The sequence below is a fragment of the Narcine bancroftii genome, chromosome 7 (genome assembly GCF_036971445.1).
Source record: "Narcine bancroftii isolate sNarBan1 chromosome 7, sNarBan1.hap1, whole genome shotgun sequence".
Taxonomy (NCBI): domain Eukaryota; kingdom Metazoa; phylum Chordata; class Chondrichthyes; order Torpediniformes; family Narcinidae; genus Narcine; species Narcine bancroftii.
The window spans coordinates 10,333,224-10,347,502 of NC_091475.1; the positions used below are offsets into that span (position 1 = coordinate 10,333,224).

General features: G+C 46.6%; 1 protein-coding gene across 2 annotated transcripts in view; it reads left to right on the top strand.

Moving 5' to 3' along the window:
* Positions 1–4,039: 4,039 nt before the first annotated feature.
* LOC138738499 (interleukin-10 receptor subunit beta-like) overlaps positions 4,040–14,279 on the top strand; it is a 37,083-nt gene continuing 26,843 nt past the window's right edge. For both annotated transcript variants that reach the window (XM_069888796.1, XM_069888798.1), the window contains exon 1: positions 4,040–4,277. In XM_069888796.1, coding sequence (XP_069744897.1) covers positions 4,055–4,277 — 223 coding nt within the window. In that variant the 5' untranslated portion in view covers positions 4,040–4,054. The remainder of the gene's footprint in view (positions 4,278–14,279) is intronic.

Genomic DNA, 14,279 nt, shown 5'->3' on the forward strand with positions numbered 1-14,279 from the left:
AAAATACATTTCAGAATTATAGGTATTTTCAGATAGTTAATGTGGAACGGTTTAATAAGCCTGTTCAGAAGGTTAATGTGGAGCAGACTAATAAGCCTGAATATTTTACTGGTATTTAACTTAATTTCAAACAAAACTGGGAAATTAATAAAGTCAGTAGAAAACAAAATGATATGAATATATTGCAGTTCCCCGACCTGTGCAATATTTCCAGATCCATTGATCTGCCGCGAGAGGCAGTGTGGATCAGTGTCCATAGAAACATAGAAAATAGGTTCAGGAGTAGGCCATTTGGCCCTTCAGGCCTACACCACCATTCATTTTGATCATGGCTGATCAGTACCCGGTTCCTGCTTTTTCCCCATACCCCCTAATCCCCTTGGTCACAAGGGTCAAATCGAACCTACACTTAAATATTGACAGGGAACTGGCCTCAACTATTTCTTGTGGAAAAGAATTCCACACATTTACCACTCTTGAGAAGAATTTTTTTCCTCATCTCAGTTCTAAAAAACTTCCCCCTTATCCTTAAACTGTGGCCCCTGGTTCTTGTTTTTCCCAGCATTGGAAAAAAACCTTCCTGCATCTAGTCTGTCTAAATCCTTAAGAATTTTATGTTTCTATAAGATCCCCCCTCAATCTTCTAAATTCCAGAGAATACAAGCCTTGTCTATCCAACCTTTCTTCATATGTGAGCCCCTCCATTCCTGCTATCAGCCTAGTGAACCTTCTCTGCACCCTCTCCAAGGCAAGGATGTCCTTTCTCAGAGTACTGCATGCAGTACTCCAGGGTGTGGTCTCACCAAGGGCCTGTACAGCTGCAGCAGGATCTCCCTACTCCTGTACTCAAATTCCCTCGCTATGAACGCCAACATACCATTCGCCCTCTTCACCACCTGCTGCACCTGCACACCCACTTTCAACGACTGATGCACAGCAACACCCAAGTCTCGCTGCATCTCCCCTTTTCCTAAACAGATACCATTTAAATAATAATCCTCTTTCCTGTTCTTACCTCCAAAGTGGATAACCTCGCATTTATCAACATTATACTGCATCTGCCACATCCTGGCCCATTCACCTAACTTGTCTAAATCACCCTGCACTCTCCTAGCATCCTCCACACAACTAACCTTGCCACCCAACTTCATATCATCTGCAAATTTTGAGATACTGCTATCTATTCCCACATCTAAGTCGTTGATATATATCGTAAACAACTGCAGCCCCAGCACTGAGCCCTGCGGTACCCCACTAGTCACTGGCTGCCATTCTGAAAAGAACCCATTTATTCCTACTCTTTGGTTCCTGTCCCTCAACCAATTCTCTATCCACCTTAATACCATACCTCCTGTACCGTGCTCTTTAAGTTTATACGCTAGTCTTCTGTGCGGAACCTTATCAAACACCTTACTAAAGTCCAGATATACCACATCCACTGGTTCTCCCCTATCTACTCTACTGGTTACATTCTCAAAAAAACTCAATTAGATTCATCAGACATGATTTCCCCTTCACAAAACCATGCTGATTCTGTGCGATGATACCACAACTTTCCAAATGTACTGCAATTGCATCTTTAATAACCGATTCTAGCACCTTCCCTAATACCGAGGCCAGGCTAACTGGTCTGTAGTTTCCCGATTTCTCTCTCCCTCCCTTCTTAAGGAGTGGGGTTACGTTGGCCACCCTCCAATCCTCAGGAACTAATCCAGTATCCAAAGAGGTTTGAAACATTATCACCAACGCATCCACTATTTCCTGGGCTATTTCCTTCAGCACTCTCAGATGCAGACTATCCGGCCCCGGGGATTTATCCACCTTTAATCCCTGCAATTTAACTAATACAACTTCTTAACTTACAATTATTTCCTTTAGTCCCTCCATCACAATAGATCCCCGATCCTCAATAATTTCCTGTAGATTAGTTATGTCTTACTTGGTTGAAGACAGAACTAAAATAGTCATTCAAACAGTCTGCCATACCCTTGTTCCGCATGTTACTCCTCTTCAAGGTCAAAACCTTTGTATCCGTATCAACTCTGTCACATTTCATCCTAATGAAGAATTCCACAATATTGTAGTCACTCTTGCCCAAGGGGTTCCTCACAACAAGATTGCTAATTAACCCTTCTCCATTACTCAATACCCAGCCTAGAATGGCTCGTTCCCTCGTCAGTTCCTCAACATGCTGATTTAGAAAACAATCCCGCAAACATTCTAAGAAATCCTCTTCAACCTTACCCTTACCAATTTGTTCACCCAATCTACATGTAGATTAAAGTCACCCATTACAACTGCCGTCCCTTTGTTGCATGCATTACCAATTTCTTTCATGACTCCTTCACTAACCTCACTGGTACTGTTAGGCGGCCTGTACACTACTCCCACTAGCATCTTCTGCCCCTTAGTGTTTCCATATCCTCTACACTGATGTCTTCCCTTTCTATGGCATTCACCTCTTCCCTAACCAACAGGGCTACTCCACCTCCTTTTCCATTCTGTCTATCCCTCCTGAATGTCGAGTAACCCTGAATGTTGAGCTCCCAGTCATGTTTCCCCTGAAGCCACGTCTCTGTGACTATAAAATCCCAACTATATCATAGTTATTAATAGCTATCTCCATGTGCAATTCATCCACTTTATTACAAATGCTTCTTGCATTGAGACACGAGGCCTTCAGCCTTTCTTTAGTCACACTCTTATCCCTTTTACCATTATGTAAATCAATAGCTCTTTTTGATTTTCCCCTTGCTTTTACTTGCCTGTCACTCATGCTTTTCACCTTGCTACCCTTTGCTTCTATTCTCATTTTACACCCCCTTACTCTCTGGACTTGGTCCCCTTCCCCTGCCACATTAGGTTAAACCTTCCCCAACAGCGCTAGCAAACAAAACCCCCAAGAACATTGGTCCCGGCCCTGCTCAGATGCAGACCGTCCTGTTTGTACCAGTCCCATCTGCCCCAGAACCGGTTCCAATGTTTCAAGAATCTGAAACCTTCCCTCCTTTCAAGTCACAAATTCATCCTAGCTATCTCGTTCCTACGCTGACTAGCCCGTGGCACGTGGAATCCAGAGATATAATTCCTAAATTCATCTTGTAGGACCTCGTCCCTTTTTTTTCCTAGGTCGTTGGTACCGATACGGACCACGACAGCTGGCTGTTCTCCCTCCCCTTCCAGAATGTCCTGCAGCCGCTCTGAGATATCCTTGACCTTGCACCAGGGAGACAACACACCATCCGGGAGTCTCGAGTCTGGCCACGGAAACTCCTGTCTATTCCCTTTCCAGTGGAATCCCCTATGACTATTGCCCTACCACTCTTTCTCCTGCCCTCTTGGTCAGCAGCGCCATCCATGGTGCCATGAACCTGGCTCCTGCTGCCCGCTCCTGGTGAGCCATCTCCCCCAACAGCATCCAAAAGAGCCTATCTGCTCTGAAGGGAGATGACCAAAGGCAGGAGACTCCTCCTACTTCTTCTCTTGCTGTTGGTCACCCAGTCCCTATCCTTCTCTACTCTCTGAAACTCTACTTCTTTGGCTTGACTTCGCGGACGAAGATTTATGGAGGGGGTAAAAAGTCCATGTCAGCTGCAGGCTCGTTTGTGGCTGACAAGTCCGATGCGGGACAGGCAGACACGATTGCAGCGGTTGCAGGGGAAAATTGGTTGGTTGGGGTTGGGTGTTGGGTTTTTCCTCCTTTGCCTTTTGTCAGTGAGGTGGGCTCTGCGGTCTTCTTCAAAGGAGGTTGCTGCCCGCCAAACTGTGAGGCGCCAAGATGCACGGTTTGAGGCGATATCAGCCCACTGGCGGTGGTCAATGTGGCAGGCACCAAGAGATTTCTTTAGGCAGTCCTTGTACCTCAGTCCTCTGAAACTACAGTGCGACCAACTCCCTCAAGGTGCCATCCACCAGCATCCCGGATGCTCCAGAGTGAGTCCACGCGCAGCTCCCGGGCCGACATGCGGCCAATCAGGTGCGACGGTGGTCGGTCCACGGATCTGCCGCTAGGGGCAGCTCGGTTCAACGTGCGGCAGGTGCCGCCGTCACGCCGATGCGAGGCTGGAGCGCGGCGCGGTGTCGTGTCGGCGGTGGGCCGCTGGAGGCAGCAGGGCCAGCGCGCGGCGCGTGCCGCGTCGCCGGGGTGCCGCTAGGGGCAGGAGGCCGCGTTTCCTGTCAATCCCATGAACGTTGCGTTGCGACCGTCGCTCGGGGCCGAGGTGACATGGCGTCGGCGATGCTCTGGCTTTCCTTCGTCGCTGCGATGGTGCCGGAAGGTAAGAGCCGGGCGGGTGACGGCGCTGGGAGCCGCTCCTGGTTCCTCTCACGGTGTGAACCGGGATTCGAATCCCGGCGTTGCTCCGCAGACCCAGAACTTCCGGGTGCTGTAAAACCAGTGCAGGTTACACTGTACATACATGGCATCACAAGCCCCCCTTCCACTGGCATCCCAGTGCACTGGCCGTGCAGTGTCCCGGGATAGGAAGCCCTCTGTGCCGCTTCCACTGGTCCACCCTTGACTGGGACACTAACACTGAACACCACTCATCCCCCGGGGGATCGGAGTTTCTACCTTCATCTGGAAACGGGCGACTTTCTGCTGCCCCCCTTCCACTGGCATCCCAGGTCACTGGCCGTGCAGTGTCCCGGGATAGGAAGCCCTCTGTGCCGCTTCCACTGGTCCACCCTTGACTGGGACACTAACACTGAACACCACTCATCCCCCGGGGGATCGGAGTTTCTACCTTCATCTGGAAATGGGCGACTTTCTGCTGCCCCCCTTCCACTGGCATCCCAGGTCACTGGCCGTGCAGTGTCCCGGGATAGGAAGCCCTCTGTGCCGCTTCCACTGGTCCACCCTTGACTGGGACACTAACACTGAACACCACTCATCCCCCGGGGGATCGGAGTTTCTACCTTCATCTGGAAACGGGCGACTTTCTGCTGCCCCCCTTCCACTGGCATCCCAGGTCACTGGCCGTGCAGTGTCCCGGGATAGGAAGCCCTCTGTGCCGCTTCCACTGGTCCACCCTTGACTGGGACACTAACACTGAACACCACTCATCCCCTGGGGGATCGGAGTTTCTACCTTCATCTGGAAACGGGCGACTTTCTGCTGCCCCCCTTCCACTGGCATCCCAGGTCACTGGCCGTGCAGTGTCCCGGGATAGGAAGCCCTCTGTGCCGCTTCCACTGGTCCACCCTTGACTGGGACACTAACACTGAACACCACTCATCCCCCGGGGGATCGGAGTTTCTACCTTCATCTGGAAATGGGCGACTTTCTGCTGCCCCCCTTCCACTGGCATCCCAGGTCACTGGCCGTGCAGTGTCCCGGGATAGGAAGCCCTCTGTGCCGCTTCCACTGGTCCACCCTTGACTGGGACACTAACACTGAACACCACTCATCCCCCGGGGGATCGGAGTTTCTACCTTCATCTGGAAACAGGCGACTCTCTGCTGCCATTGGTTTTATCAGCATTCCGGCATCAGCAAATGCCGGGTGTATGAGTAAAGGTAGAGGTGGTTAATCCCCGGTGTGAAATGATGTCATTTGACGCCGACGTTTGGACAATGTTCCTTTTCCACTGGACCCTGTCCCAGTCGGCTATCAAGGATCAACACCACCAGCACACACTCTGTACTCATTGCTGCCATCAGGAAAGAGGTATCGATGCCTCAAGACTCGCACCACCAAGTTTAAGAGCAGTTGTTACTTCTTCACCATCAGACTCCTCAACAAAAAATTCAGTCAGGGACTCATTTAGGGACTCTTACTTTTGCACTTTATTGATTTTTTTTCTCTCTGTTTTGCACAGTTTGTTTACATTTCTTTGTTTACATGTATTCTTATCATCTTGAATACAGTTTTTTTTTGCATTACCAATAAATGGTAATTCTGCCCAGTCCTCAGGAAAAGAATCTCAGGGTTTCCTATATTTTGCTCAAGCCTGAAATGTTGGATATGTATTTTTTATCTTTGCTCTATAAAGTACACTCTGACCTGCTGAGTTTCTCCAGCATTGTGTTTTTACCTCAGTCATTGTTTCTGCAGACTTTTGTCTCTTACTTCTGGGGTGTCATTGGGTGGCACAGGTTTAAATGGCTGGAATCAGCTTCTACAGTATTTCAAATTTAAAAAATCTTAATGAGCAGGTGACATTATACCTGAGGCTAAAAGTAGAAAATATGTGGTCCCTGCTAAAATGTAAATTGGTTATTTTAACATGAATACTTATAATTATTTTTAAAGTTACATTTGATCATAGAATGACAGAATGATTTTAGCCTTATACCTTTTTCTTACCACTTTAAGTTTTTCCTATGCCATAGATGCTCTGTGATTAGTAAGGTGGTATGTGGGTGGAAAGAAAAAGTTTGAAAGCCACTGTTTTAATCGTACCTAGTTATGTGCACAGATTCATAATACCAAAGGAAATGTGCCAGTGACAATTTTTCTCAAGCAGAATATTTCAGTAACAATTGGGTCGAGAGCAGTGACATACCACTTTAAGCAACATCTTACTAATCACAGAGCACCAATGGCATAGGGATTACTTAAAGTGGTATGTGAGTGGAAAGAAAAAGATTGAGAACCACTGCTTAAACTGCTACACCTTTCATGCCTGTACTGGCTCAATGTAAATATTCCAGGTTTTCAAACTGCCCTCCTGAACTCACATTCCATTTTAAGCAATCCCTAAGCTATCAGTGCTCTGTGATTAGTAAGGAATGGCTTAAGGAGATGTGTGATGTGAATGGGAAGGGACAAGCTCCAGACCCAACTCTTACTGAGATATTTTGCTTGAGAAAAATTGTCAATGGCCCATTTCCTTTGGAGTGATGAAACCATGCACATATTGAGTCAATTAGGTACAGTGGTTTTCAACCCTTTTACTTTGCACTCATATACCACCTTAAACAATCCCTTACTAATCACAGAGCACTGATGGCATAGGGATTGCTTAGGGTGGAATGAATGGGAGTTTGAGGGGCAGTTTGCAAACCTCTGATCCAGTTGGTCCATATTAGAATCTATCACACCTTCCTGAATCCACTTCTTGCTGTGTGTAAAAAGTTAAATTCTCACGTCACTTTTTGGTTGTATGGCAAACATTGTCATTCTATATCCTCTGATTCTTAACATCGGCACAATGGGAATAGTACTGCTTGCACCCTTCATTTTAATGAACTCCTATCAGAATTCCTTCGAGGAGAACAGTCCCATCTTCTCCTGTCCGTCCACTCATTCCTGGAACAATTTCTGTAATTCATCTCTGCACCATCTCCAAAGCCATAACATTTTTCACGAATGGTGCTCAGAGCTATTTCCAGTGGTGACCAAACCAGTTGCAAAGGTCCACCATGATTAACTTGCCCAACATAGAAAACCCATCCATCATGTGCTTATTCTTTTTCTTCAAATGCACTTCCCAACCTGACCTGCCACTTTTAATAAACTAGTCATATGTATACTTTCCCCATCTCTGTTCTTGCACCGTATTTAAAATTGTGGTCTCTACTTTGCCTTTTATTCTTCCCAACAAACTATAACATTTTATATTTTGCAGCATTAAAGTTCATATATCATTTCCCACCCCCACCACCCCCATATCTTTTACTCCTGAACTCTTAATAACTCCAAAAGTAAACATCCTAAGTTTTGACTAAGCTTGAAAATTTGGAATTGTCCAAAGTTGAATATTAAGAAAAGCAATAGTCCAAAATCAATTTTTAGGGAGATATTCCGCGCTTCCCTCGAGTCTTTTTTTTTAAAAAGGTTTGCCTAGCTATTCTCAGTTTTCTGTTACTTATCCAATGTTATCTCTGCATTCGATCCATGTGGTACTTCATTAAATTTGCCTTTTGGAAGTTGTATACATCAACCACATTCACCTTATAATTCTCTGGGCACATCGCTTTAAATAAAAATCTATTCAATACCATTAACATTATAGTATTGGCTTTTTCCAGTCAATCCATATGAAGTAATTTAGCACTTCATTATTGCTTCAGGACCTTTCCCCACCACTGAGGCTAAACTGAATAGTTGATACAGTGTAGTGGATTTATCTTTACACATATGGTTGTGAAGCTTTGTTAATTTCCCCTATATTTCCAGTAATTTCACTGCTTTTCAGACCATTTCTTTTTTTTTGAAGACTTTATTTAAAATTTTATAACATGAATACAATAGAGAATTACATTTAAAGAAAAATAAAAAAAATTAAAATGGTATGATTACAATATTACATCAGAAAACTACAACTTTTCAGACCATTTCTGATTCTGTTTCATGTTAGTACATTCTTGCAGAACTTGTTTCAGATGTAGGCGTTGAACTGTTTGGAAAGATTTTGCTCAACAGCTTTTGTGTTTTTTCCATCTCTTAATTCTTTATCTGGAAAATGCTACCTCCTGCCATCTGAAGGTTACCTTCAAAATGCATGACTCATGGAGGAGACTAGACAAGGCTAAAGTTTTTTTTCCTATCTAAAGGACTAGGAGTGGCTATCCCACGTTGTGTTAAAAATTAGTTAGATTTTGGTTTCTGCTGAAGCTTGCCAGTTTGTGAAATGCAAGGCTAGTGGAGCATTTGGGATATTGATGAGATTAAACTTATTGGGAATAAGAAATAAAAAACAACAGGATGAAAACAAATTGAAAACCAAATATGAAAGTGAAATAAAATGACTGGGGAATTGAATTTGGATAGATAAGAAATTAGGAAAACAATTATTTATACATTGTAGCGGCGGCTACACTGCTAACTGAAAGATCGTACAACCAGACTGATTTATTGCAGGCTGCCTGGCTGGTCTTATACTCCCAGCCTGGACCTGGCTGAGAACCGCGCCGGGGGGCCCTGACGTCACCGGGGCGACCCATGTGGTCGCAAAACACAGGCTTCTGAGCCCGGTGCCGAGGTCGGGAGGAAACCATTTCACCATTTTTGCCGGCTGCCCCGCTGCGTGCGTGACAAGCGGGGCCAGTTTGTCCGCCACACAGCCCCCCACACCCCCACCAGAACTGGCACCAATGTCCTTTTTTGACGGGCGGCCTCGCTTCTTGGGTTGGGCCACAACTACTGGCTTGGTGGGGTCAAGGTGGGCTGGCTTTAACCTGTCCACTGTAAAACAGTTCCCTCTTACCACTGATGTCCAGTGTGAAAGTGGATCCTGAACGCTGGACGACTTTGTACGGCCCTTCATATGGTCTTTGTAGAGGTGCCGTGGACGGGCCCGCCTGACAAAAATGTACTCTGCGGAATAGAGCTCGCTGGGGTCGTAAGAGGCCCGTGTGCCGTATCTGGGTGGCAGTGGGGGTGTGAAGGAGTCCAACTGGGCCTGGAGGCAGAGAAGAGGACCGTGCGGTAACTGCTGGGGGTTGTGAGGTGCGTTGACAAACTTATCGGGTAGGGTTAGCGGTGCACCGTAGACCAGTTGGCTGATGATGCCTGTAGGTCTTCTTTGGGTGTCAAGCAGATGCCCAGGAGCACTCAAGGCAGCTCGTCCACCCAGTCGGGGCCAGTGAGGCAGGCCATCAGTGCCGACTTAAGGTGGTGGTGCAATCTCACGACTAGCCCATTGGTCTGTGGGTGATAGGCTGTGGAGTGATGTAGCTCGATGCCCAGCCTGTTGGCAAGCTATGCCCAAAGCGCAGAGGTGAACTGCGTGCCCCGATCACTGGTGAGGTGGTTCGGGATGCCGAACTGGGCAACCCAACACGTTCCTGAACGTGTTCAAAATCTTGTACAGGCACTCTGGTGTGCCTGTGTATCTTGGTTCAGGTTCTGGCCCAGTCCACAATCTGCTTCCGAAGCCCGTGCCAGACAAAATGTTCTGCCATCGTACGGACCGTGGACCTGATGGAAGGGTAGGAAAGGTCATGGATATGGTGGAAATGCCTGCACCACTGCTGGGGACCCACTGGACGTGGGGTGACCAAGGAGACATCGCACAGGACGGTGCGCTCACTGTGAGGAGTCACAAGGTCCTGGAACTGCAGGCCCGTGATGGCAGTCCTGAAGGCCCGCATCTCCTTGTCAGACTTCTGGTCCCAGAAGAGCTGGTCGAAGCCGAGGCCGGGTGTCAGTGTGCAAATGGCCGGTCGTGAGAGTGCATTGGTATCCATGTTGTCTTTCCCTGCCTTCCGACACGAACAAGAGATGACGCTGTTGGAGGGCCGACCAGGGATCTCTTGCCATAGTGAGTGCCTGAGTGAGGGGTTTGTGGTCGACAAAAATGGTGAGAGGCCTCCCCTCCAAGAAATAACGGAAATGACGCACCGCCTGGTACATATCCAGCAACTCGCGATCGAAAGTGCTATACTTGCGCTCTGGCAGGCGAAGGAATCAGCTAAAGAATGCCAATCGTTTCCACTGCTGCTCCAGGTTGGCGCCGACGGCTGTGGCAGAGGCATCAACAGAGAGTGCCATATGCAGGCCGTTGCATGGGTGGACGAGTAGGGTCGCCTTCGTGAGGGCCTCTTTCATGGTTTTGAATGCCCTGCCAGCCTCTGGAGTCCAGGCGAGTTTCTTGCCTTTGGCCGCGATGAGAGTGAAGAGCGGCTGCATGATGCGCGCAGTGCCTGGAATGGAGCGGTTATAGAAATTGACCATACCCACGAACTCCTGTAGCCCCTTAAGGTTGTCCGGGCATGGGAACTCCCTGACTGCAACAACCTTCATAGCGGCAGGTATAGCTCCTTTGGCCATGATGGTATGGCCCAGGAACTGCATGGACTCTTTCCCGAACTGGCATTTGGCCAGATTGATCGTTAGGCCGAAGTCAGCCAGTTGGGAGAAGAGGGTGCGCAGGTGAGACTTGTGTTGTGCCCGGTCTCTACTGGCGACAAGGATGTCGTCCAGGTAAATGAGTATGAAATTCAAATCCCTGCCCACTTTGTCCATGAGGCGCTGGAAGGGCTGGGCGGCGTTCTTGAGAGCCCAAATAGCATGCGTAGGAACTCGAACAAGGCATAGGGGGTGATGATAGCCGTTTTGGGTATGTCCTCATAGGCCAGTGAGCACCTGCTTGATGGTCCCGTACTTATCTTCCGCGGGTGGGTGCTGAACGAGGTGCTGCACTCGTTTGGCGGTGACCTGGTCCAGGGCGGCGACCACATGGTAAAACTTGGTCGAATCCGATGAAATCAGGCGGAGGTGAAACTGAGCCTCTGCATGGCTGAACCAGGTCTCCGGCTCCTGAACCCGAAAGTCAGGAAGCTTGATGGCTATAGCATTGCTCGAAGGGTCGTTCATGTCGGGTTCAAAGATGTTTGAACCTGTCAGGGTCGCCAATTGTAGCGGCGGCTCACTGCTAACTGAAGGATCACATAACCAGATGGGTTGAATTCAGTGAGCAAAAAATTATTTTTATACTCCCAGCCCGGACCTGGCTGAGAACCATGCTGGGGGCCCCGACATCACCAGGGCCTCACGTGGGTTGCAAAGCGCAGGCTTCTGAGCCCGGTGCCGAGGTCGGGAGGAAACCCCCGACAGCGCCATTTTGGCCGGCTGTCCCGCAGCGTGTGTGACAAGCGGGGCTGGTTCGCCTGCCTAATGGCGTACCGCCACAACATTTTCATTTAAACTTCTCAAAGACTTTGTAATGTGCAGGAATGCAACTCTGGCTAACTCATGTTGGAGTGATCGGTGTGGATTAATAATTGTTGTTAATGTTAAATATGCTTCTGACTTTCTTTTTCAAGTTTAAGCTACAGGTATTACAAGTTGTCAGAATAGTATGAGGGGGAACAAGTAGTAATTTGTGCAAAGTAAACAGTGGTCAGCACAAATTGATCAATAAATTGAGGTGACTCACAATGTTTGAGGTGTCTCTCCTACACAGGTTTGGTGATCAGTTGACACCGTGCATAATAAATCTGCTTTTGCAGTAAGATTTGAATGTTGTCTACAATTGTGCTGTATTCAATGGACAATGATCTTATGGGAACCCAAAAACATTTGCTGGTGTTGATTTTTGATGGTGACTTAGAAATAATTAATTTAAAAAGAAATAAGGAAACAAGATCTCATGAATTTCATAAGTGGAATCCCAATTTAACGTGAATCTGGATATAAAAGCAGAGAGCCATTGGACCCTTTTTTTTTGCACTTTCTGGAGTTAAATCTTTTTCAAAATGGAGCGTAGCGTTAGAAGTCAAAGCTTTTTCCGTGAAAGATAGGTTTCACGTACTTGATATGATCAAAAATAAAAGTCAAACCCAAGTTGCACAAGACCTTGCGTACCTGAATCAACACTTCGTGGCTGGAAATCTCAGGAAGATCATTTACACGCGTCACTTTGGAAAGTCAAGGAAGAGGTGGGACTAAAGGCCAAACACATGAAAACCGCAAAAGGTGTTGTCCTCAATTATTCCCTGTACGAGTGGTTCGTTCAAGTGCGCTCAGAGGGCCTTCCAATTTCCGGGCCTATTCTCAAAGCTCAAGCCAAGAAGTTTGACAAGCTGATCGAAGGAAAAACCAAACAGTTCAAAGCTAGCAATGGATGGCTGTCATGGGATTATCAAGCGTTAGTGTCTGGATAAATTTGCACAGCTGACAGTGCCACTGCCAGCGAATACCCAGCAAAACTAAAAAATTCTCTTAGAAGAAGGTGGCTACGTCGAAAAACAAGTGTACAACTGTGATGAACAGGCCTCTGCTACAAGATCATCCCAGATAGCACGCTGTATTGCAAAGATGATGTCCATGAGCGTGAGGGGTTCAAACAACACAAAGATTGCATAACATTGTTGTTTTGTGTTAATAAGACTGGAACACATAAGTTAAAACCACTCATGATTGGCAAATCTCGCTCACCCCACTGTTCCTACCATGTCAATGTGAAGTCGTTACTGTTCAAATGCAATGCTTGGATGACCAGTGTCATCTTTGAGGATTGGTTTTACAAAACTTTGTCCTTGCTGTCTGCAGACACAAAAGCTAGAACTCAAAGCTCTTCTTTTGCTTGACAACTAGCCTACCCCCATGCCAGCTATCAACCTAGTAAGTCATGATGGAAAGATCAGAGTTTCTTCCCTCCCAAAGAACAACATCAAAGAACCACCCCCTCGATCAAGGGATCATCTTTGTGTTCAAGCAGAATTACAGGTGTGAATTAATTTGTAGATGAATCAACAACGCTGGAAGACTCTCTGAAAAGCATGAACATTAAGAAAGTTTGCCACTTTGGTGGGAAGGGCTGGGCAGCAGTCAACTCCTTGTGTGGGGGAAAATTGCTGGGCGAAGGGTCTGGGTCCAGCCATTTCACAGCAACCATCCACCAAGAAAGATGAAGACAATTGTGATGAACAAGAATTCTACAGCTTCACAGATGAAGAGGCAGAGAGGCTGTTTGAAATTACAAAGAGGATTTACACCAGTTCAATGATGAACGCCCAACATATGAGCACCTGACGGACTCCGAGATCGTCCGTAACGTTACTAGAGCACTGGATCCCAAACCACAGGAGGATGACTCCACCCCCACCCCCCAAATGTGCCTAAAGCTATTGAGCACCTCGAGGCAAGCCTATGTTGGCTGGAGACCCTGCATGTGGACCCCATAAAAACCCTCCAGCTCAGAGGCATCTTGGATTTCACTCGCTGCCAGTGACCTGCTGCGTTCAGGCAGCGATCACTTGATCATTTTTTTAAGAAATAAAATGATGATTGTAAAAAATAAAAAGATGATTGCAAATACAGGATTTTTTTTTTTTGAAACCCTTTTTTTTGTGAACCCTGATTTAATGTGACCCTGCTTTTTTTGCAATGCATTTTCTTTGACCCAAAATATCACATTATAATGGGGTTCTACTGTATTTGACAAACCCTTTGTGTGAAATACTACCTGTAATGTCAATTCTTATCATTTTTAAAATTAGGTAAAGAGCTATTCAAAGAAATTCTGATTAACAGGGAAATCATATTATTTGGTTTGTGGGTTTACCCTAGAGTTGGAGTATGTGGTGTACAATTTTTATATTCCATCCTCCTGGTATTTGAACTTCTGTTTTGAAACTGTAATAAAATGAAATGAAAGAGTACATTGTTAGGAACTTGTGGTTCCAGTTAAATGTCTGTTGCCATTCACTTTTGACCAACTTGTAGTTATACAAACAGTAATATTCTCAGATAGTTATAATGTTAGAGAGGAGGGTTACACTTGGGAATGCCTTTGACAGGGACTTCCCAGTGGCCAACCATTTCAATATGGTCCCACTCCAATATGGTCTGTCTATATTGGACAGACCATCCCACCAAGACCACCTGT